Source organism: Herpailurus yagouaroundi, unplaced genomic scaffold (genome assembly GCF_014898765.1).
Source record: "Herpailurus yagouaroundi ecotype Mexico unplaced genomic scaffold, PumYag 195, whole genome shotgun sequence".
Taxonomy (NCBI): Eukaryota; Metazoa; Chordata; class Mammalia; order Carnivora; family Felidae; genus Herpailurus; species Herpailurus yagouaroundi.
In genome coordinates this window covers 16,411,419-16,435,462 of record NW_024412426.1, presented here as the reverse complement: position 1 = coordinate 16,435,462, position 24,044 = coordinate 16,411,419, and the positions used below count along the sequence as shown (strand labels likewise).

Below are 24,044 nucleotides of genomic sequence, written 5' to 3'. Positions count from 1 at the left end.
AAGAAGGGCTTTTCCTACCATTCCCACAGCCGCAGCCACCGCCATCACCACCCGCTGCCACCATAACTGCCTCCATCACCACTAACAACAACCACAGTAAACAACTGTTGGAGACTTACCATGTGCCCGGCTCTGTGTCAGACCCTGGGGATTTAAAGTTGAATAAGGCATGACACATACCTTTGAGAAACTGTGCAGTGATTTGTACAGAGAAGAGGGAAGTCTTTATTCTAATGTCTGACCTGAGAAAGCTGTTCACATAAAGAGGGACGTGTAAGGATCCATACACTCTCGGAGCTGGGAGGAACCACAGAGGGCATTACAGGGGAGGTCCGGGCCGTTAACTGACGAAGCAAAAGTCACCTGACGAATTCTAGAGATCCAACCCTTAAGTCCTATGCATTTTCCATTTCGTTTCACTCCTAATAAATCTCCTTCCTTATTCAATCTGTGAGTAATTTTAGGCATCTGATCACAGGTGCAAAAGTGAGCAATAGAGAATCCCTTTCCACTAGAAGGTTTTGAAAGTTAGAGCGGACAAGAACATATAATCAAGGGACTCGAGTCCAAGAAGATGGCACTTTTATGTCATGGTAGGTCCAGCCCTCTCAGAACACTCGTCACCCCTAGCGTATAAATCCCATCCTGGAGCAACCCTCTCAGAGTGCAGAAAAGTGGAAGAAAATCTTCCTTCGTTTTACGTATTTGTAAGTCTTCATCAGGAGCATCCTTCTTTTGGAAGAAAAGGAAATTAGTGCCTACGGAGGAGAAAAATATTTAAGAGTAGTAAGCAGACCAAACAATAAAAGAGATAAACTCTATGACGCAGAGGTAAGACTTGGGAGGGGGGTGGTACCCATGGATAACTGAGAGATGTCAAAGTAGACATACAAAAATGTTTGAATATCTTCTGAGATCAGTAACAGGCAAGGTATTGTATACATAATACTTATGAGAACTAGAGTCACCAGTTGGACTGTGACAAAATGAACTTGAGAATGGCTTGAGATCAAGATGGGAAGGCGTAGTGCCAAGGTCACGGATACACCTCCCTCCTGGGCTCAGGGTTTAACTTCAAGGACATTGCAGTGTTCAGGATAGAAGCAAAGAACAGAACCAGGAATACAGGGGAAGGTCAGGCTCATTTCCCTGTAGTCACAGAACCTGGCCATCCCTGAACCACTGGCAAACAGAAGCAGGGGAGGAATTAGCCTTTTGGTTCAATCATTAGGCTCTGGCATAGAAATGTAAGAAAGCTTTGCCAGCTGGAACTGGTCTTATCTACATTTGCTTACATGACACTCCTTTCTTGGCAAATTGGAATAGAACAGTATTAGGAGACTGAAGTTTGAAAGGATACTAGAAGCCTGTGATTATGTTCTCGGGTTTAGAGGAATCAGGGCTTGGAGGGAAATGCCTGCAACAACTGGGAGCCCAGACACAAGCCTCTTACTGCTTCTGGAAGAAAAGGATGAGCCGGAATAGAGGCCCTCATGCCTCTGCTACCCATCAAGTGAGACAAAACAGAAATTTCTATGGAGCTCAGAGAGTGAAGAGCATCTCAGCCATGGGGGCACATTTTCCCAGTCCAGCACTGCTGACACAGGGGTCCCCTCATTTCAGAGGGACTCTTGATCATTAAATCTTAGGATGACTTACTTCTTGAGTTTCCATTGCACTAATTTCATGGCTTGCCCTTTAGCAACTCGCACATCTATAACTCGGCCTCATCAGAATGCCATGAGGGTAAGCTCGGAAGAAATTCCACGAGTGGCGATTCTACATCAGTCTTGGTTGATCAGAATACATTATTTGCCAGCCAGTACTCCTCCCATACCAGAAGGTGAATTCAAAAGGTTTGAATAACTCCAATTTCTTATACTTACTTGGACAGAATACTAACCGGCTATCCAAGAGTAGACAAGGATTTATTTGTACAGCTGTTGTTCAGAGCTTTATAAACACTTGAGCCAATGGAGATTTCCTCTTAGCACAAATCAGTGGGGAAAAAATGGGCCTAAAGATAGGGCAGGATGGGGTGAGAAGCAGAAAGTGGTGGAGACTGCGACGCTCTCTTGCTCCTCCCACATTCCATGAGAACAGTCGAATACTTTGCCCTTGCCGTGAATGCACAGGGACTGGTAAATACCCTTAGTGGACTCTTTTCATGGTAACTCACAAAGTGACCATACAGTTTTGACCCCAACCTGTATCTAAAGTTTCCCCAAACATATCAACCCTGGCAATTTTAAGGATAGACGCAGAGCATCAAGACAGCATCTGAATTAGTCCTTTGCCAACAGACTCCTTTATTTTGGTCCCATGATTTGCACCTAGACAGCCGTACCTGCAAGGGTGTAGAATATGCTGGTGAGCACATCACTCACCTTTGCTGATGTCTTCATATTCCAGCCAGAGTCGCCGCTGCACCTGCTTGTTTGGGTACCAGATGGAACAGGACTCCTCAAAGCCGTAGATAGCTTCCTGGATGTAGTGGTTGCCAAACTGGTCCAACAGGGCCACAAAATCCCCACGAGACGTAGCTCCATCCAGGGAGTGGAGCGCATTGCTGAGGGCTACAGAGAAATATCACCCAAAAGTAAGAGTGAGGTCTCACAGGGTGGGGAGCATCTGGATTCCCAGGCCACTCAGCCTCAAAAGCGGAAGTACCTCTGTGGCCCAAAGTGATGCTGGAGAGCTGGCTGAAGTATCAGGTGAACTTCTCCAGTTAGCTACGTCAGACACTTTAGTCCCTAAATGAGTATTTTTTCAAGGCAGTTGGTTATGCTGTTAGCTTCATGCAGGCATTACATTGCCAAATCTAACGCCCCGCTTCAGTCAATCTTGGGTTTTCTTTTTCAAATCACAAGTCATGACATCAAATTAGTGAGCTCAAATAATAGCATTAAAAAAAAAAAAAGAATAGCATAGTCTAAAATAGAAACACAAATACCAGCGAAGAACATTTCACATCGTAAGATGATGTACTGTTTCATGAAACTTCTTTTGTGCGTATGTGGGGGTGTGCATATGCACAAGGTCGCAGTGTAAAAAAATGTCTTCTAACTGTGGGTAATGACCAAAAGAGTTTCTGGAGACAGAATATTGCCTTCAGACACAGACACTGGTAATGGGAAGATAATGGAAGAAGAGGAGTAAGGAAAGTCCCTAATACACTATTCATATTTATTTCAGAAAATCAAAAGTGTACAAACAGGGAAATACCAAATGGAGGAAAGGATCTATTCCCCCCACCCCGCCCCGACACCCTCCTCCCCAGCCACATCTCCACAGATTCGTTTTCCCTGTTTAGGAGAATTACACCTGTCAGAAAGAGAGCCCACAACAAATTTTCCAAACCCAATGCCTTCTGAACCTGGCCAGCTTTAGTCTGACTTTCTCTGTACACACCTGTGTCCTAACAGGACAAGGCCGAGCCCGGCCCAGGCTCAAGACCCTTAGTGCAGAAGTCCACATCACCTGTGATGCCACCTGTGGCTTTGAAAGGCATGTGGCAACAGAGATGTCCCCCCGTCAGCCCTTGATGTGCACAGCACCTGTGCTGGCTGCAAACTCAGCACGTGAACAGGCCAAATTCTCTACTGCTACATTTCCCGAGAAGGAAGAGCAGCTTAGTTCTTTCAAGGATTTTCTGTACCAGCAGAGTTTACTTCAGGAAGATTCCCCATCCCAATCCCTTCCTGCCAAGAACTCTTTCACGTCAAAATAAAGTTCTGGGCCCCCTTGTGTCCTATGGACATGTTCTACATCCTTAATGCAGTTTCTTTCCCTAGACGTAAAGCTTTCCTTCCGTGAGGATATGGCTCATTTCCTCTTTATGCTTCTCTACCTGTCCCCTACCTTTTACGGCTCTCCTGCTGGCGCTAAGACTCTGCCTTTCTGTTGTTGACCCAAAGGTCCCTCCTTGTCTTGTCCTCCTGTGCCAACAATGTCATCTGGCTCCAGTTACCTTTCCACCCAACACAGAGAAACAAGACCCTATGGCATAAACTTCACATCTGGCATGTTCTTTAGGTAGCTTCGGAGAAAGAATGCGCGTAACGTTCTCCTGGTCCCAGGGGATGACGTGGAATGGAGATGCGCACCTGTATTAAGGCCTTGTCTGTAGCAGCTTTCCCATCTGCAAATCACACATTCAAATAGCTTAAGTGCTAGGAAAAACTTGATTCAAGGCATTGACCGCTAAAGTGTCAAGAAACTTGTACGAGCACCTCACTGTTGTGTTTTGGCTCAATTTGTCCTGAGTTTTGGAATTCACTACTCCTTAACTTATTAGCTAGCTCTCTCTGTTATCTATCATCTGTCTATCTTTTGCCCACCTGCTAGTATTTCGTGACCATAAAAGCGGTTTTCTATCCCCTCTCCCACAGCCTCCTCTTTCTCGCTCTTTTGCCCTTATTTCTTTCATTGTCTGAAAACTCTAAGTCATGCTCTTTGCATGTGGACGGTTTTATTCTGTCAATTTCTACAAAGTCTGCTTTTGAACATCCTCTCTCTACACTGTGTGACCCCAGGAAGAATGATAAAGTAGGTGTTTATCTTCAGCGGTTCCCGCCTTGCCCTTCCCATCTCTTCTTCGGTCCATGATAAAATGTGCAAAAATTTAATCTATACTTAGACAAGGATCTGATTCCAGGGGCTTGTCCTTAAGGGTGAATCTGAGTGAACAGGTTATGTATCTCGCTGAAGTGGCTACATTTTAGACTGCTTCTTCAACAATGGGATAAAAGGCTTGTGCCCTTGGAAAGAATTCTAAGCCCCAGGAGCCAGTGGGACGGACGGCTTGCTGCGGTGCTCACCCTGAGAGACGGCCACTTGGTTGAGTTTGATGTGGTACATCACAGACCGGACCTTCCAGTGCTGCAGCACAGGGTATCCAGACACCTCACTGAAGTTCACCATCCCTAGGGGTAGAGGAGACGCGGGCTCAGTGTGTGCAATTGATTCACAGGTCCCAAGTCTACTAGGTTAGCAGGTGTCATTGTGAGAGAATGAGAAAGCATTCTTTGATGGAGAGAATTTCTGGAATCACAGTGACAACAGCTATCATTTTCTGAACACTTATTCTGTGGCAGACATTTTGCTAAGCACTCTGCATGTATAAAGTCACTTGATTGTCACCAGACAGGTGTTATTATCTGCGTTTTATAAATGCAGAAACTGAAGCTCAGAGAGGGTGTCTGCATATGGGCCCTAGGCCACCAGCTAGAGCCAGGGTGGAGATCCAGATGTCTCTGAGGCAGGGTGGTGCTCTTAACCGTTCTTTTTTTTTTTTAATGTTTATTTTTGAGAGAGAATGAGAAACGCAGAGTACGAGTGGGGGAGGGTCAGAGAGAGAAGGGGAGACACAGGATCGGAAGCAGGCCCCAGGCTCTGAGCTGTTAGCACAGAGCCCGACAAGGGGCTTGAACTCATGAACCATGAGATCATGACCTGAGCCGACGTCGGATGCCCAACCGACTGAGCCACCCAGGTGCCCCTGTTCTTAACCGTTCTACTACAATATTCCCTGAGTAAATTTATATGAAACGCAAGGCTTACTGCAACACACCAGATTTTCACTCTCTTTAATAGCTGCAGTAATTGACTCAGCTCACGTACCTGATAACATTGATTTTTCTGTCCCATTTAACTGATTTGTGTTCAGTATTTAAGTTTTAATTACTCTGAAGCTGATAATGCTTATTTCTTCTTCACCAGGAGGGACAGGGTCAGCGTGACTGAGTCATTAAGGGGCAGGGTGGCCCTGTATTGAGTGCCATCTATGTGCCAGACAGTATGACAGACACTTTATTTGTGGTCTCCCTTTTTACCAATGGGAGAACTGAGGCTCTGAGAAGCCAAGGCACTTGTCCAAAGTCATTCTCAATAAGCACATCCTTGTAGGTGCTTAGAGAAGATAAAACAGGCTATTCTTGCTTGAGCACCTTGGAGAAGGAGGGGCACCCTATTTGAATTCCAGTCATTATGATACATATAAAACTCTACAGAAACAAAATAATTGTGCTGTAAGAAATTTAAAAAAAAACACCATGCTAAGTTTAGAAAACCAATTTTAGCTTCATTTCTATGCCTAATATTTGCTGTGTGTGTAAGTTATAGGAATAAATATATACGTATATGCGTATGTGATATGTGCATATACATATATGTACATAATGTACATATACATTTATGTACATATATGTATACGCGTACCACATACGCATATATGTATATGTACATAAATATAATGGCAATATGTATAGAAAATTTAGATAGATAGTGTGTTTTAATATAATGTGTATAAATGTAATGGCGATAACACATACGCAGTGAGTTACCCTACCATTTTGACCCATGCTTCCGTGAGGCGAAATCAGCTAATTTAATACATAAACTGGATGAAGAGGGGGTGGGATTAATTAGCTGCTTGTCAACTCTGGTCAAATTAGCTGAGTGACTACCAAATTTCCATTTCTGTGTGAATCATACAAGAATAATTATTGGTGAGGCAAAAAGAAAAAAAGGTCAGAAGGGGCACTTAATGAATCAATTGCTTAAATTTCATGTCAGGCCATCAAAGAGAAGTTACTTGAAGCTAAAAGAAGGTTTTCCGTACTTTTTTTTCTTTCAAATGTTCTTCTTTCGGGGCATTAAGCTTGGTGACAACAGTCATACTTTGGCTTTTAACCTTTATGTTAATTTTAGTTTTAGTTTTAGTTTTTAAAGTTTATTTATTTATTTTGAGAGAGTTAGAGACAGCATGAGCAGGGGAGGGGCAGAGAACGAGGGAGAGAGAGAATCTCAAGCAGGCTCCATTGCTGTCAGCGGGGCTCGAACCCACGAAGCCGTGAGATCGTGACCCGAACAGAAACCAAGAGCTGGACGCTTAACCGACAGAGTCACTCGAGCACCACCCCCTTATGTTAATTTTAAAGGCATATAAATGAAATTCTAACTTTACAGGATTAACATCCCAGTCACATACCTCAAAGGCACATTTTGGTAGAGCACAAAACGTGCACTCTTTGTAGAACCATTGTACGTAACGCGCGTTCTCTAGTTACGTCGGCTCACTAGCTTGCGGTTATTTCAAAAAGACTATTAATAAAAAAGTGAGCAAGTCCAATCAATGAAGCCTTTTCAGTATATTGGAACACATTCCCTTTAATGGAGCTGCTTCCCGATGGGAAAAGGAACAGGCAGGACATGCAGTTCTAACACTGGCCATGTTGCTCTAGCTGAGTTCCTCTCTGGCGACCTAGCTGGGGGATCTTTTGGTTGCTGGAGGTTTCATCTGTAAAGGCAGAGGCTTAGCAGAGGCGATCTATTGCTTCCTTTTCAATCCTGAGATTCCAACCAGCTGTGTGACTTTGGGCTGGGCAAATCCTAGGTTTCCACTCTCCTATCTGAAAAGTGGCGATAACGGTATTCATCTTGCCTGCTTTACAGGTGGGCTGCCAGAACCCAGTAAAGTTATGGGTATAAAGGGTATGTTGGGATAAGATAAAGTATTATACACACACATGGCTTCTATAATGTTGTCTTCTGCCCCATCACCCCTAATTGTATAAGCTTGACATTTCTTTATAGATGCTTTTAAGATAAATTCCTAGGCTTTAGTTCAGAACAACAGAGGAAAGAAAATTATGGCAGGGATGTCAGGGGTTAGGAAGGGGTAACAGTGTCCCATATTCACTCAGGATGAGCCAAGTTCACTGTCACTTAGCTGTCACTTAGCTGCTGAACAACAATCCTACTGAGTGCATTTTGGCTCCACCATGATCAGGAGACAGTTACAGAACCATCAGTGCTTGGGAGGTGTTATTTTGTGCCTGCATGTGGATAATATGTCCATTAGTTAGGAAGAAAGGGGTATTTTAAAGTATATGCTTTCTAGCCAGGTCATAGGATTCTTTCTCAGTGTGCCCTTGACATGCAGTCAGTTCTAGTTTCTTATTTTATTTTATTTTATTTTATTTTATTTTATTTTATTTTATTCTATTCTATTCTATTCTATTCTATTCTATTCTATTCTATTTTTATTTTTATTATTTGGGACACAGCTCTCAATGACTCTTTTTTTCAAACAAAATATCTGACTATGTTTTCTTGAGAAAGAACATACTTTCCCCTATCTATGCTTGAAAAAAAGAATGACTGAATTGATTTATGCACAATCAAGAAAGAAAGAGAGAAATGAAGAAAAGATGGAAGGAAGAAACAAGGAAGGAAGGAAGGAAGGAAGGAAGGAAGGAAGGAAGGGAGGGAGGAAGGGAGGAAGGGAGGGAGGAAGGAAGGAAGGAAGGAAGGAAGGAAGGAAGGAAGGAAGGAAGGAAGAGAAGGAGGGAGGGAGGGAGGGAGGGAGGGAGGGAGGGAGGGAGGGAAGAAACTAGGAAGGAAGGAAGATTGGTTTCTCCTGTTATTTTATTTGAAATGTCAGGGAAATGTATTCTGCCCAGAAGTTTTAAAAGTCTGTTTCCTTCAGATGAACCCGAAGAAGTTCCAAAAAGATCAGAGCTCTAAATCTTTACACAGGTTTAATAATTATGGCACCCACTGGCCCATAAATGTAACCAGCAGCCTCCTCTCCCTCCTTGGTCTGCCTCTGGTTTCTTCTTTTTCTCAACTGAGAGACTCAAAATACAGACAGGCATTGGCCAGACCATATATAAAAATAGAACTCCGACCCTTAATCTGCAGCAAAAAGCTCAGGAAACCAAACTATTATCTACAGTAAGCACCCCAAGAAGCTAGTCTACTATCTATAAATCAGACTTCTAGAAGTCAGACCACTATCTCTGTCAACCAGTCCAGGAAGCCAAACAATAAGCCCTGTAAAAAGTGGCCCAACATGACCAGGACTTGACTGATACCTGACAGCATTCCTATCTTTGCTGTTGCTCCCAACTTAGGTCCGACCTACGTGCCCCTAAACATCTACCTGGAATGCCTCACTCCCAGGTAGTTGGCCCACCCTCATACCAAAAGCGTCCAACCTGGGCACATCCGAGGCCCTCCCTTCTTTCCTCTGCAGCTTTCCTACTCCTCTGTCAGCCCTTCAGTCTTGGCCAAAATGCAAGTGACAGCGGCTAAGTCTCTTGCTATAGCAAGCTCTGAATAAACAGCCTTCACCTGTTTTAAGTTGGCTGCTCTTCATTTATTTCCACACAACTTACAACACAAAAAAGGCTGGCAAAGCTCAGGGTTCTCAACTCTTATATTTTTTTACTTTTTTAAATGTTTGCTTTATTTATTTTTGAAAGAGAGAGAGGGAGAGAGCATGAGCAGGGGAGGGGCAGAGAGAGAGAAGGAGACACAGAACCTGAAGCAGGTTCCAGGCTCTGAGCTATCAGCACAGAGCCCGATGCGGAGCTCAAACTCATGAGCCGTGAGATCATGACCTGAGCCGAAACTGGATGCTGAACTGACTGAGCCACCCATGTGTTCCGTGATGAAGAGGGAAGCATTCAGCAAGATAAAGCACAAAAATCAATTATTTTCCAGTATGTTCTTCCAACCAATATTCTGAAAGATGGAAATGGCTATTAGGTGTAAAACGTTCTCTAGTTAAACAGGTTTGGGAATTGCTGGGTTAAGTGAGGCAGAAGGGATTTCATTGCTACAGGGCTTCTTGGGACCTGCTCTCTCTATGCTAAGGAGTTGCAAATTGCTGAGAGGTAGATACTATAGTCTTTCTAAACAATATTTCAAGGAAGAACCTATTTATAGTAGAGCACTGATTTTTCATGAAAAAACACCACCATGCTTGTAAATGCTGATATTGAAGCTTCTGAAGATCACTTTAGCTCTAAAATCTTCTAAGCTTGTAGGTTTATGGGCATTATAACCTATAATAGCACCTAGGGCAACATGATATGATATTCTCTATGTGACTCTCAGGAAAGATACGATTAAAATGTTACCAGAACTAGAAAGTTAATATAGGAGACATTTGGTCAAACGTCTCTTGAATTCTTCTAGTCATTCTGGGCTTTTAAAAAAGCAAGATTGAACCTTTGTGCAACAAATGTTAGACTTCACTCTCTCAAGGCCATGACAAGTGTAAATGATCTATATGGACATCCTTCTACTCCTTTTATGTCCACTATGCCAGACTAGGAGAGGCCCAAGGGTACAGAAGGGAAAGAAGTTTCTGTTGTGGATGAGGACTGGGCTTGGATTTGTTCCTCATTCCCACAGACGTAGAGTCGAACGTGCTCTTCTGATGTTTCTCAGATCTCTCCTCACTCCTCCAAAAATGCCTCAGGTGGTATCCAGGACTCCTCTCTGTCCTCCCAGCCTAGTGACTGAAGCAAAGTCCCCTCACCTCCACAATAAACTACTACGCATGAAGTCTCGGTGGACCTTTAAACAGGAGACAGGGGGGCGCCTGGTGACGCAGTCGGTTAAGCGTCCGACTTCAGCCAGGTCATGATCTCGAGGTCATGAGTTCGAGCCCCGCGTCGGGCTCTGGGCTGATGGCTCAGAGCCTGGAGCCTGTTTCCGATTCTGTGTCTCCCTCTCTCTCTGCCCCTTCCCCGTTCATGCTCTGTCTCTCTCTGTCCCCCAAAAAATAAATAAACGTTGAAAAAAAAAATTTAAACAGGAGACAGGTTTCTTTGGTGTGGAACCTGTCCTGTTTCTGTGTGTCATTGTACCCTTCTCTTTCCGGGCATTTTACACACACACATGGGAAGTATTGCTCAGCAAGTGACACGGAAATGAGAAAACCGGACTGCCTACCACTAGACACGGAGCACCAGGAATATTCTACCCACTTTACAAATATGAATTTATTTACTCCTTGTATCCATTCCATAGGGAAGACATTTTTCTATTCATTTTCACAGGTAAAAATATCGAGGCACAGAGAAGGTAGGTAACTTGTCCGAGATCACACAGCCAGGGAAGGGTTGAGCCCAGCTGTCAGGCTCCAGAGCCTACGTTATTAATTGCTACGCAATGCTCCCTCAGACAGACCTACTTCTAATCTGGTTCAGGTCTAAAATAAAGTTTGGACCATAAGGTCATGAACTTGATATCTTGAAAAGGTTTGCCCTCAGCACAACCCATTCTTCAGAAGAGGGAAGAAAAAGGAGAGAAAGGTATTGGATGGGGGAGACACAGAACGAGGAAACGAGAAGAATGATGGGAGACTTGAGCACAGCAGCAGTGTAACTGAGCTCACATCCAGCTTTATAGCAAGTGATGCTGAGTTCCTGGTCGGCCGTCCCTTAGGGGTCCGCTGGACTTTTGCAGTGTCTTCTTCAGTCCAGGATGTGTTAACAGGGTAGGTCTCCAAAGGCCCAAAATGGAGGAGCATTCCCTGAGGTTCCTGCCTCTTCCAATCAACCCATACTTTAGTTCCGTAATGAGCCCCGGGGAAGAATGCCAGCAGGCTCAAAACAGCATTGAGGGTCATCATCCCCAACTTAGGATGAGGCCCATGAGCCCCCCAGAGACTGCACGGCCTCAAATCACACAGCTAGAAAGAAAGAGCTGTGACTCAAAGCCAGGGTCATTCGACAACAAAACTCTACCATTTTCTCCTCCCTCGTGCTGGTCCATAAGTACCTGCCAGGGAACCCAGCGGGCCCAGTGACAGATATCCTAGGCTATGGTAGCCATCCACCTTCCCTCTGACTTCACTTTCTCGAATCCACCGAGACCTCTAAACCATTACATACCTGCTATGCCATTTGTTTTCAAAGCAACCCAATGAGACTCGCAGGGAAAAGTACTAACACTACCATTTTGCAGATGATTATATAAAAACATTGGCAATTTTACTGACAAATAATCCTACCAGTGTTTCAGGATTAAGTTCTTATTGTTTATTATGGAAATTACTCACTAGTTTCTCTTTTTTTTTTAATTTTTTTAACCATTTTTTTTCATTTCTGAGAGACAGAGAGAGACAGAGTGCAAGCAGGGGAGGGGCAGAGAGAGGGAGACACAGAATCCGAAGCAGGCTCCAGGCTTTGAGCCATCAGCACAGAGCCTGATGCGGGGCTCGAGCTCACAGAACACGAGATCATGACCTGAGCTGAAGTCAGATGCTCAACCAACTGGGCCACCCAGGTGCCCTGGCTGGTTTCAAAACCAAAATAAGTGAGGTCAAGAGTCTTGATTTTATGAAACCATCAGGAGCTGTCTGCTTTTTGCCAGTTGAGTGGGGCAGGACATACTCACCAGTCAGGAAGTCGGGGTCAGGGGTGGGCTCTGAGATTTCCTCCAGGCACTGATTCTCCAGGGGAACAGTGGCCACCACAAGACCATCTGGCAGTTGCTGGTCTAAACCCCGAGCAAAGTTGTTTTGCCTGGAAATAGAATAGATGGTCATTTCTGAGTGTTAAGGTGAATCCCAGTTCTTGGTGGGCAATCTAGATCTCAACCTACAATAAAAAAATTCTTCCTGGACCAAAAGGCTTCCCTCCTCCTGAACCCCACTTGCTGGACATGCCTGGAGTAGGACAGGGTGTGAGAGGTAGGGTGAGGGCCAGAACAGACGAGACATAAATCAGCTAAAAAGGTTATTCAGACGATAGAGAAGATTCTTCCCTTCCTCCCATCCCAGGCCCTACCTCCTGATCCACACTCCCCAAGATCTGGGCATACACAGTCTTATTTCTAGACTACAGAGAAGATTCCAGCCACCACAAGATTAGTTATGACATCTCACTGCTTGCCATTGGCAAATGAAGTCCCAGCCTAAAAGGGGAAAAGTCTACTGTCTGTAACAGAAAAAGCAACTGATTCCAAGAACTGGCTTGGGTATTTACTCTTGGTTTGCTCATAAGGGTCCAGGCCTAGGATGTTACCGATTACTGGTCCATATTATAACATTCTCCTCCTCCTCCTCCCCTTCATCATCATCATCATTGTCTCCTGGGAAGCATGGGCTCTGAGGAAGATGTATTCTAACAGCCTAAGACAGACTAGGAACAGGGATCAAATGGAGAATCTCCAAGAAGTATTCTAAATCAATGTCTTCAAATATTTTGCTCTCAGGACCCCTTCGTAGTCTTAAAAGTAAATGAAGGCCCCACATAGATTTTGTTTGTTTGGATTTTATCTGTCAATATTTACCATATTAGAAATTGAAAGAGAAATTTTTGTAATATGTATTAATCCATCTAAAAATGAACATATTGTGAAAAATGATGAGGGGAGTGGCATTACTTTATATTTTTTGCAAATTTCTTTTGCAGCTGGCTTCTCTCCTCCCCATGCAACTTACTGTAATGTACTGTTAGGGTTGAAGTGAATGAGGAAAATCCATTCTCTCTGTAGTTGGGAGAGGCAGGACCTTGTATAGCTCCTGAAAGGATCTCAGGGACCCTCAGGATCCTTGGGCCATACTTGAGGACTACTATTCTAGACTGACTCACACACTGATTCTTCCACTCAGAGCAAATCAGAACATGAGGATTCTCTGGTGGCTCCCATGGGAAATCTGCAGTCCCTGCCTGGGCAAGACAGAAATTTATTTAACACCTTTTTTCACCCTGAGGAAGCACGGTTCCCAGATTCTGGAAAGAGGAGAAGACCATGGGAGAGAACACAACCTGTCCTTTTAGGATGCCGTTCCCCTTGCTCTAAGATACAAAGCTTTATGCTGACTTTAAAGCTCTTCAAGGAAGAAGACCCACCAATGGCGCCGAATAATCAGTTCTATAGACATGAGAATCACCTGAATGTTCCTTTCAGCACTTGCCCAGCAGCGACTTCCTTGGAATGGTTGTTGTAACCAAAGAACATTTCCCCAAAGAGGGTCTGGTTCATGGGAAGCTCCCTGCTTTCCCCACAGTCACCGCCCTCTGGGCAGGTCTCCGCGATGAGCTGGCAAGAGCGTCCATCCACACCAAGCTTGTAATCCTCGATGCACCTACCATGGTGGAAAACTCAAGATAAAAAGCTGTTCCATCAATGAGATATGCAGTCAACTCAACCCAACAGATTGGGAAGAAACACCTCTGGGAGAGTGCTGGGTGGTAAAGATTATGAGTATCCCAGGTTCATTTTGGTCCCTTTAGAACTCAGTTTCTTAAGCCTACAAACCGAGTCTCCTTCCATTATGTGATCATACAGAAACTCTCACCTTTCCTCTGCAGACAAGTGCTTTCAGAGCTTTGGAATGCTTCCTTCTCTAAGTATATCCTCTCCCAAATAGATCAGGGGAAGAGTCACAGGCCATAAGCTTGTAAGCGGGTTACCAGATTGAAATCTGAGATATTCTAGAACCTTTCTCCAGAACCATCAGTGTGGCCAGACCTTGCATTTGTTTGGAGGATAATTAGGCAGCAAAAGGAATGACACTGGGCTTAAGAAATTAATAACCTTCTCATCTGGTCCTGTGACAAGTCAACTAGGAAATTAGAAAGATCGATCATCTTCCGACTGTGTTCTGGGTGAATGTGTTCAAACACAAGATCATCCCATGTTAAACACCCCCTCCATTCCGAGTAGCCTTCCTGAACTAAATAGACGCTAGGGCACGCTGTGTGAACACCTCCTTGGCGTCCCTCCCCATTAAGCATGTACAGTTACTCTAACGGAAGAGCAGTACTGATGTTGGTAAATATGGCTCAGTGACCCAGCAGTCATTAATGGGACCTTATTTGTAGTTATACTGAGAAAAATGTAATTTGTTAGTTCAAGGACTACTTTGATAAACCCATCATTTAAAAAGCAGATTAATTTAATGTGGGTTTCTCCTTAAAATATACCGGATTTAGAATTTATAGATGTTCGTGACATGAAAACACATCATTTATCACTATCTATGGTAATTTTCGTAACAAGATAAAGACCTCTCTTCTATATGGAGGAACAAATAATCACAGTGTTAAGTGGTGAGAAGTGATGATGGTGCCCTTTACTGGGTGACCTTGGGTGAGTCGATTAAACTCTCTGAGCTTCAGTTTCTACAACTGTAAAAGGCGGGGGAAAGGCTGCTTTGCAGAGCTGTTGAGAAGATCAAGTGAGACAACGAACTTAAAGAACTTACAGTGTCCCCGGCAAACAGCAAATACTCATCAAATCCTGCTATCGCTATCATCAGCAGAGGGACGAATGAGGTCCGTGTTACCGCAACTTTAACGGTTCATATTCCGCATTTGCCATTTACAGATTTGTGTTAACCGGTATGAACTATAGCTCTTTAACTTTAAGTGCCTGTGATTTAGTCTTTACACAAAAGTGTGAAGTCTTGGAACTCTTTTCGCAGGCCATATACAGGGGCTTGGAGAGTGCTAAATTCACACACGTACCAAATTCTGACTGAAATCAGAAAGAGAGTCCAGGTAGGAACCTACTGCATTAGTCCAGGCCACAGATGTCCCCACAAGGGATTCTACGGCTCCAGCCTAGGTCTGGGTCAAGGCAGTGAAGTGGCTCCTTCCTGGAACCATAACTCACTGTTTCTGGAAAGAACCGTGAAGCCAGCCGATCCCCTCTTAGTCCCTCCTAAGTGTCCTGACAGCTCCCCCTTCCGCACTGCCTCACTCGTCCCTCCTTCTTGGTGTTCATACATGTGTCCCACCGTAAACTCCTTTCAGGGCAGAGGCCAGTCACCTATCCTGCGGTCTCTCCTGTATCTAACACTTAACTAGGTTCTCTGCACAGACCAGATGCCCATATGTATGTTTACTAAATAATTTATGAAAGTATCTCTATTCATTGAAGCGGGCCAGCCGTACCCCACGACGTTATAGAGACGTTGCAATTTAGAACAAGTTGCCACTTACAGAAGGGAATTTTACAAGAAACTTATCAATTGAAAAGAAACAAAATACAATGAAATACAATAAAATAACATTAGCACTCCACCCAATAATCCTGTCATGATTATTCAGCAGGCACTGGCTTTTAGCGACAAGCTAGCATAGCTTTATTATTATAAACATTGATTTTCATTGCAAGACTCTTAGATTATGAGATCCTTGAGGGCAAGAACCATATGTCATTCATCTGTGCTGCCCGGGGGCTGGCATGGTGTGTGGCATAAAGCATGCACCCTCCCTGACAGCGAGGGAGACGGGTGGGGAGGGGGAGAGGAGGGAGGGAAGGGAAGGAGCGGGGAGAGAGAAGAAGGGAAGGAGGAAGGAAAGCGGAGGAAAGGACAGGCAAGCAAACCATGAGTGTACAAGAATGGGCCAAATCGTTATTTACTTTATAAATATAACATGCAATGGTCTTTATTATTTTTTTTTCAACGTTTTTATTTATTTTTGGGACAGAGAGAGACAGAGCATGAATGGGGGAGGGGCAGAGAGAGAGGGAGACACAGAATCGGAAACAGGCTCCAGGCTCTGAGCCATCAGCCCAGAGCCCGACGCGGGGCTCGAACTCACGGAGCGCGAGATCGTGACCTGGCTGAAGTCGGACGCTTAACCGACTGCGCCACCCAGGCGCCCCAACATGCAATGGTCTTTAAATATAATTCTAGTCAGTGGTATAAATGTAAATTTTGAGGGAACCACAGAATTAAAGAGAGAGAGAGAGAGAGAGAGAGAGAGCCTGGATTCTAATCCTGATCTTCCCGCTTACCAACTCCCAGTCTTGAGGAGCATCTTAACCTCACGGTGCATTGGTTTTCTCCTCTGTAAAATGGGGTGGCGCTGCCTGCCCTGTTCCCTCACACATTTATCCTGGGAACAAATGAAATGAGGGCTCTTTGACTGCACCGAGGAATGACCAGGTCAGGGGGAGGGTGGCTGCATAAAATGCTGGGGCTTTGGGGGCAGAGTTTAATCATGTTTCCACTCCTCCAAAGACTTCCCCCTCCCCTTCTCTGAGAATTAATTCATTTTACAGAATCTTTCCCAAGCTTTTGGGCCATGAAACCCTTGTGTCACAAAACACAGTTAACACAGTTGCGCAGAACAGTTTGGAAAATTCTGGGGTATGCTGGCAATGACTGCGGTCAGCTTCCTCTCCCATGGGGATGGGACTAGACTTTCCCTGAGGGTCCTCTCAACTCTTGACTTTTAAAGTGTTGCTCTTCCGGTCCTGCAGGCTCTTTCTTCAGAGCCTAAGGGCTGGCCTAGGGTGACCGGTTCATTTAGATTTACTTTCCTGGCTTTAACACCGACCATCCCGCATCCCAGCCTCACGGGCGGCTCGACTCACCCACAGAACATGAGGATGTTGTACAAGGTGGGGTCATCCGGGAAGGGCGCCATCTGCTGGAGACACAGCTGCTCACAGCCGCCATTGAAGCCATCTGAGCAGTCCACCCCAATGTGGCGGTCGTAGCAGCCAGAGCTGTCCTTCATGGGGCTCAGTCCGGACGGGCACTGGAACAGTCAAAAAAAACATCCATGCAGGGAGGTGAATCAGGGGACTGAGTTCTCGGGGAACCAGAGTGTAACCACTCATGCCTATTCTTAGCACTCAGCCTTGAAACCATTAACATTGGCAAGTAATGCACGAATTTCCCACCGTGCTGGACTCCCATTAAAAGCAAGCGACCTTTTTGACATCTTGCTTCTTTTCTCTGGGCACAGATCACACACATTTGCATTAAAGCCAGTTCCTCTACACGGGCTAGAAGGGGACGTCACAGCAAGACAAGAGTGAGGTGTGCTGGCCTCCCAACTGGGTGGCAGCAGTGGGGCAGAACTGAACAGCAACAGCAGAGACTTCTTTGGACTAGTTGGACTAAGGGGAGGGAGTGCTACTGTCTGCACTTAGTATTAATAGGACTTTTTTTTTTTTTTTAACATGCAAACATGTTGCCAACCAGATAGCCGACGGTGTTGGAGAGAACGGGCAGAGCCAGGACTTCCAGCTGGAAGGAGGAAGTGGACTTTCTCCGTGACCCCGGAGGGAGATTTGACTGCCTTCCTGGAGGGAGTGGCCGGACCCACAGCCCTCCCGCCTCAAGGACGCCTGTGGAGGACGTGACACAAGGGCATCTGCTACATGAACACCCACAGGTGCTGCGCTTGGGTCTGGGCTTTGTCCCAGTGTCCTGGATGCTCTTATTGTGCAACGATTAGCTTCTCTGCACGGCTACGTCCTCAGTAAATTCCCCAGGAGTGCCAGCAAAGATAATCCAGACGGAGATGTCAGCCAGAATCTGGGCAAGACAAAGGGGCTTGGTGAGCAGGGGGAGCCCTCTCACACACCAGGCCGGGTCTAACTCATCGGTCTTACTCATTCAGCTCTCGACACATCCCCTTGAAGTACGGAGCATGATCGGTCCCACGGGACAGGCGAAGAAGCCGCAGCACAGAAAACTTAACTTTCCTAAAGTCCCACTGCCGATCAGGCAGGACCATACCTAAAACCTGGCAGGCTGAGTACGGGGGTCCGCGACTCGGCCGCCGCATCATTAGCTTCCACAGCGATCTGTCTCTCGCACCATAGTCACTGTTTACTGAGCACTTACTAGGAGCTGGGCATTACGGTGGTGCTCTGGGTATTTCGTCTCACAGCACCCTATAGGAGGGTCCTCATTTAATCCATGTGGAAACCATTAATATTGCCAATTAACGGCACTGGAGCCCACCAAAAAAAGTCAATGAATGTGTTTCGCCTTCCTGCTTCTTCTATCTGTTCAATAGATTCGGCACATTTGCGCTACGGCCGGAAGAGGGGTTAGTAACTTGCTCAGGGCCAAGCCGCTAGTGTGGGGCCGAGCTGGGGGTCTGTCTAGAGATGATCTGCTTTTAATGACCGTGCTACACACACTATCAACTAACGAACGCGCTCCTCCAAGACCCAACCGGAAAACGTTCAAAACCTGGTGGAACAGCGTCAACCCTCCCACCCTCCCCCTGCCCTGCTGCCTGGCTGCTTCTTTCTCTCGACTGCCAAGCACTCTGGCCTAGGAGCCCGGGGCTGCCGCAGGTGGGCCTGGGAAAACCCGCCTCCCCTCCCCGCAAGATCACAGCAGGATGCGCACTGTTTGCTGGCACTAATTCTGCAATTTCCCAAACAAATGGCCCCTCGGTGGGCCCACCGGGCTACCAGGCTGGCCCATCCCCTTCCTCCCCATGAAGCCAGCTGGAGTGCTGGAAGGTGAGGGCATTCAAAGCCACTTCCAAGGGCTGCCCCACGCGGTGCAGACCCAGATGTTCCAGATGATGGTAAACAAGCAAATGAGGCAGCTGAGGATGGCACCCCATGTTTTGTTAGCACCCCACCCATCCACCTCCTTGGCCATCCGGCTGTTAGGGCAGATGTGCCACCAGAAGGGAGCTGGCTTCACCACTGTGAGGCTGCCCCGCATGGACGTGGAAGTTCGATTGGAATTAAATGGGCTGCCCTGGTTGCTAGGAGTCCTTTTTCTTTTTTCCCTTCTGTGAAGCTTAAGAAAAGCCCTCAAAGTAGAGACAAAGCCAGTCCTCCTGTCGTTCCCACGTGTGGTTTCAACCCTTGCATCGGCGAGCTCACCAGCCAGGACTCCCACCTTCCCAGCCACCCGCTTTTTTTTCCACCTGCCTGTTTCCATTAAGCGTGATTTCTGACGAAGACTTCACCAAAGGAAACCCAAGCAGGCTTTGTTCCAGAATTCCAAAGCCTGGCATATCCACAACTTGCCTGGCCCTGATGTCTGGATGCCCACTGCTGTGCCAGGTTGGACCACCTGATATTTACAGTCTCTCGGGAGATCTGGAGAGAAGATGGTTAGCTGCCTTGTCCCAGTTGCATTGTTTCTGTTGTTCTTATAAGCAAAGCGAGAATCACAATAACAGCCATCGGGAGTTAAGCAATTCCGTGTGCAGGACAATCAATATATATTATCTTCAATCGCAACAACACAGACTTTTTCTCACCTTGCTTTACAGATGAGCAAACTTAAGACTCAGAAAGATTAAGTAGTACCTTGTTTCAGGTCACAGAGGTGGAAAATGGCAGAATCAGATTTTGGAACTAGATCTATTTGACCTCAAAGCTCAAGTCTGTCTCTTCTACTCTGCTGTGCTGCTTCTCAGGTGTGAGAAAACGTGGACTCATTGGAATCCCTAATGAAATAAAGTCAATTCAATACATCAACAGGTAAAGCAATCTGGTAGACTTGTTGTTTATTTGATCGTTTTGAGCAACTCCCAGAGTACATTCTGGGATCAATTATGGATTTGTAGGTTTAGCCTAATATTCTTTTTATTTCTATTTCTCTCTGTGTCTCTCACTCACCCTTCTCCTTCACACACACACACACACACACACACACACACACACACACACACACATTATGGGTACAAATATTTATGAGGCAAAAACACTCAAAACGTCCAGAGGGATGACCCTGAAGGCAAGACAAGCTCCTCAATCACTGAAAAAGATGCAATTATCTTCACTGCACTGTAACTCACTTGGTCTGCAGTTCAGGGAAAAATATTCTTGAAAGATTTCCAGGAAAAAAAAGGCCGAAACTGAAAATACAGTTTTCTTCTCAACCCTGGTGGAACCAGAACACCCATTCTCCAACAGGCCCGATCAATCAAGTTTCCCACGGTTGACGTTTGTTTTTGTTTTTGCCCACATGTTCCTTGTACTGTTGTGGTCACATTCTAGACTCCTCAAAATCTGAATCTCAATACAAAAAAAACTACTGGCTCCAAACCATGTCTTCTTCTTAGAAGTATTTGCAGCCACAGCCCAGTTGTCAGGAGAGAAATCTTGCCTCCAGGAGGAGTTGGTATTTTCTCTTGGCAAGTGTTGGCCATTCTCACCTCCTGGCTTGTGCACAAACTCTCCACTTACTCCTTAAAAGAGCACTGTTTGCTCAGGATGGAGCCCCAAAGTCATGTATTAACTCCTCTCATATTAGGTTACATTTAGCAGTCCCAGAGCCTTTAGAAACGAGGGGCTTAAAAAGAAAACTCTGTTTATTATGGCAACAACCCTTCCCCATCAAGAAGGTCTAATAAATGAGCTCATATTTTAGCGACCCCTAAACTACACAAGGTTAATCATCTTTCATGAGATGCTCATGGCTTCTTGACTTATTACTGGTCTAAGGCATCATTTGCTAATGAGATTAAAATGATTCCCCCCCCCCCCCCAATTCAACTTCTTTTCTTCACTGTCTCTTCCCTCTTTTTCTCCCAATGATTTTTGGTTGATTAATTACTTATGAGTCTAGTCAAATCTCACTAGGCCCGAGACATACACCCTTCTGTTCCAGATTACGAGGCAGATGCTGTTAGCCGATGAATAGGAGTGATGGACACGTGAGTATGTTCGGGGCCCCTGGGAGAAGAGGAACACATTCCCGCAGGTGAACCTGCCTTGCCTTACCTGGATGATTCATAAGATATCCAACCATAATGTCTACTCCAAACAAGCTCCCCTTGACTACATGGCGATCTTCCTTTTACAAATAATGATTTCCCTGACTTTTCGATGGGCTCTGACATGCCAACCCAAGCCATGCAGGACTTCTCCCAAGGGGGAAGTTTGGTGGAATTAAATTTATGTTTCAGCTTCCTGCCCCCATTTCTCTGAAAGCCTCTGAGGCATAGGCTTCTGCTTACTGTCCTACAGAGAGAAAGAGATATGGTCATCTGTAATGGTCTCTGCACATCTGTGCTCCAGCAGAGGTGAAATGACACATTTGGTGGGAAACCACTGTGGGCAGCATGTGGACACAAGGGCGGCAGGGTCACTGGGTAATTCAAAGCTCATTAGAGCATAATGCTCTGGCAGGCAAGGTCATGTGTTCATTACACGGGAATGCGGGACAGCTGACCCCTTGCCTTCCAAGGCCACGGTCTGCTCACCTAAGTGCACACGGATAGTGCACAAAGCAGAGGCATTTTTTGGCCACTTTCAGGAAGAGTGTGGAGATGAGGAAGGGGCAGTAGAGTTATTTTAGAGCACTGGAAATAATTTTCAAACCTTCTAAGTGTTTTAACTTAAAACTCAACAGGTAGGCTGGATGAGAAGAAGGATGGCCTGGCTCAAGCTGGGAATGGGGACCAGCATCCTGCCCACCAAGTCTGCCCCAATCCCACTGCCATCTCCCACCTGTGGCCCCCAAGGGTGTCAGCAATATAACCTCCGGAGCCTGTGAACGCGTCCCTTTACATGACAGAAGGTGCTTTGCAGGTCAAGTTGAGAGGGGGAGATTATCCTGGATTATCCAGGTAGACCCAACGTCATCACAGGAGCCCTTAAAAGAGGATGAGAGAAGCCGAAGATCAGAGAGCAGGTGCTACAGAAGAATGGCCAGAAAAAAATGCAACGTAGCTGGCTTTAAAGATACAAGAAGGGGACCAGGAACCAAAACCCGAGGGCAGACGCTAAAAGCTAGAAAAGCCAAGGCAATGGATTCTCCCCTGGAGCCTCCAGAAAAGAATGCAGCCCTGCAGATACCTGATTTTAGCCCCATGAGACTCCTGTTGCATTCTCACCTAGAGAGCTGTAAGATAATAGATGAGTACTGTTTTAAGCCACTAAACCCGTGGTCCTTTGTTACAGCAACAATAGGACACTAATACAGTCACTTCGCAGGACCTTAGGGAACTTCACAGGACACAGAGCCCCCTCTCTGGTGCTTTCCAGGGAGGCGTTACAGCTCCCACCTCGGCACAGTAAGGACAATGGGTAGAAGTAAGACCCAAGTTATCAGCAGCGGGTGGCTGACCTCTGCTCCGGGAACCTTCCCAAAGGTTCAACAATCCCCGCTTTGGGAGAGTGTTCTGGTTGGGAACTGAGAGACCGTGGCTTCCATAGGTCTGTGCCTTTCACGGGCATTTGTTTCCTGTCCTCAGAGACAACATAAACAATAGGGCAATTAACTGGGTAGCAATTAACCCTGTGGGAGTCCATGCGTAACCGAGAAACGTGTCCTGCCTTCCTAGAAAGAATGAAGATTGAGCAGCCCATGTGCACCAGCCCCACCTGTCTGGCTTGCAGCCAATCGGGAAAATACACAGGTGCCTTCTCTTGTCCCACATCCCTGTCCCTTTCCCAGGTTCCTTCAGGGCCAGTGTGTTCGGAGTTCCTCACCTCTTTCTCCTTCCACAAAAACATACCTCTCCTGAGAAGGCTTTCGGTTGGGCACCCAGAGTACTGAATGTCAGGGTTGACGTGGAGAGGGGAACGGCAGCCCAGTTCACCCAAACGGTGCTCCAGTGCCGCCCAAAGGCCCCTGGCCCTGGCCCACACCTCCAGATGACTCTGGAAGGCTCTGCTATCAACATCAGAGCTCTCGCACAGTGCTGACGTCTGGCTCAGCTCACCGTAAGTCTCAGCCGGATCACAAGGGTCAAGACGCGGTACATCGGCCCTCACCCTCCAGTCCTCCTGTCTCAGGGATCACGCGCGTGATGGCCAAGGAAAAACAGTCCGTTGGGTGGCCTGCCAGTCACCCGGCCCCTCCTCCCCCGAACAGCCACGTGGACCAGTGACTTCAAAGTATTATGCTAATCCCAAGCACTGGTATAATTGCGTGACTTTCTGCCTCGGCTCCAACTCTAAAACGCAGCGCGGCCTTATTGCAAATGCATATTCATCAGAACTATTCCTGCTAGCTTCGTCTCACAGATTACAGTGTTAAAAGTACAAAAATACACCAGCAAGGCTACGTGCCAAGTAAAAGGGGCTAGGATCACCAACAGAAGGCACTTGACAGGCAACCGTTGGGGGCTCAGGAAAGGGGCAGAGAGGTGGAGAGCATATCACGTATAAGTGTACGAAGGTGTGAGCGCGCTCCGATTCAGCTGGGACCGCCCGGGGTCGGGGGGAAGGTATTCGTGCACGTGCACACAGTGTTTGAGGACTCAGAGGGACCCGAGAGAGTGGCAAGGAACGAAAGGTTGAAATCTGAATGAAGAAATGCAGGTTGAACGGTAGGGGAAAAGGTGGCTCGGCTGGGAGCTCCATCAGACAGTGAAATTGTCTCCCAAGGGACCCAGTTGGGAAGCTCATTGCTTAAGACGTCTGAAAGCGGACCAGCCAAAGGGAGGGGAGCCCTGTGGGACACCAACTTTCCCCCCCCCCCCCCCCGGCGGCCTCTGGAAGACAGAACCCGCAGAGCACTTCTCTTTGTCCTTGCCCGGTGGTCCTCTGTTTTGCTT

General features: G+C 46.2%; 1 protein-coding gene across 5 annotated transcripts in view; it reads right to left on the bottom strand.

The window, feature by feature from the left end:
• The window catches only part of ASTN1 (astrotactin 1), a 304,165-nt gene that overhangs the window by 66,617 nt on the left and 213,504 nt on the right, over nucleotides 1-24,044 (bottom strand). For 4 of the 5 annotated variants that reach the window (XM_040446694.1, XM_040446692.1, XM_040446693.1 and 1 more), the window contains 5 exons: nucleotides 17,140-17,306; nucleotides 13,700-13,894; nucleotides 12,199-12,326; nucleotides 4,821-4,925; nucleotides 2,388-2,576 (listed from right to left, as the gene is read on the bottom strand). In XM_040446694.1, the coding sequence (XP_040302628.1) occupies nucleotides 2,388-2,576; nucleotides 4,821-4,925; nucleotides 12,199-12,326; nucleotides 13,700-13,894; nucleotides 17,140-17,306 (784 nt within the window). The remainder of the gene's footprint in view (nucleotides 1-2,387; nucleotides 2,577-4,820; nucleotides 4,926-12,198; nucleotides 12,327-13,699; nucleotides 13,895-17,139; nucleotides 17,307-24,044) is intronic. The other variant, XM_040446697.1, reaches the window with a different exon arrangement.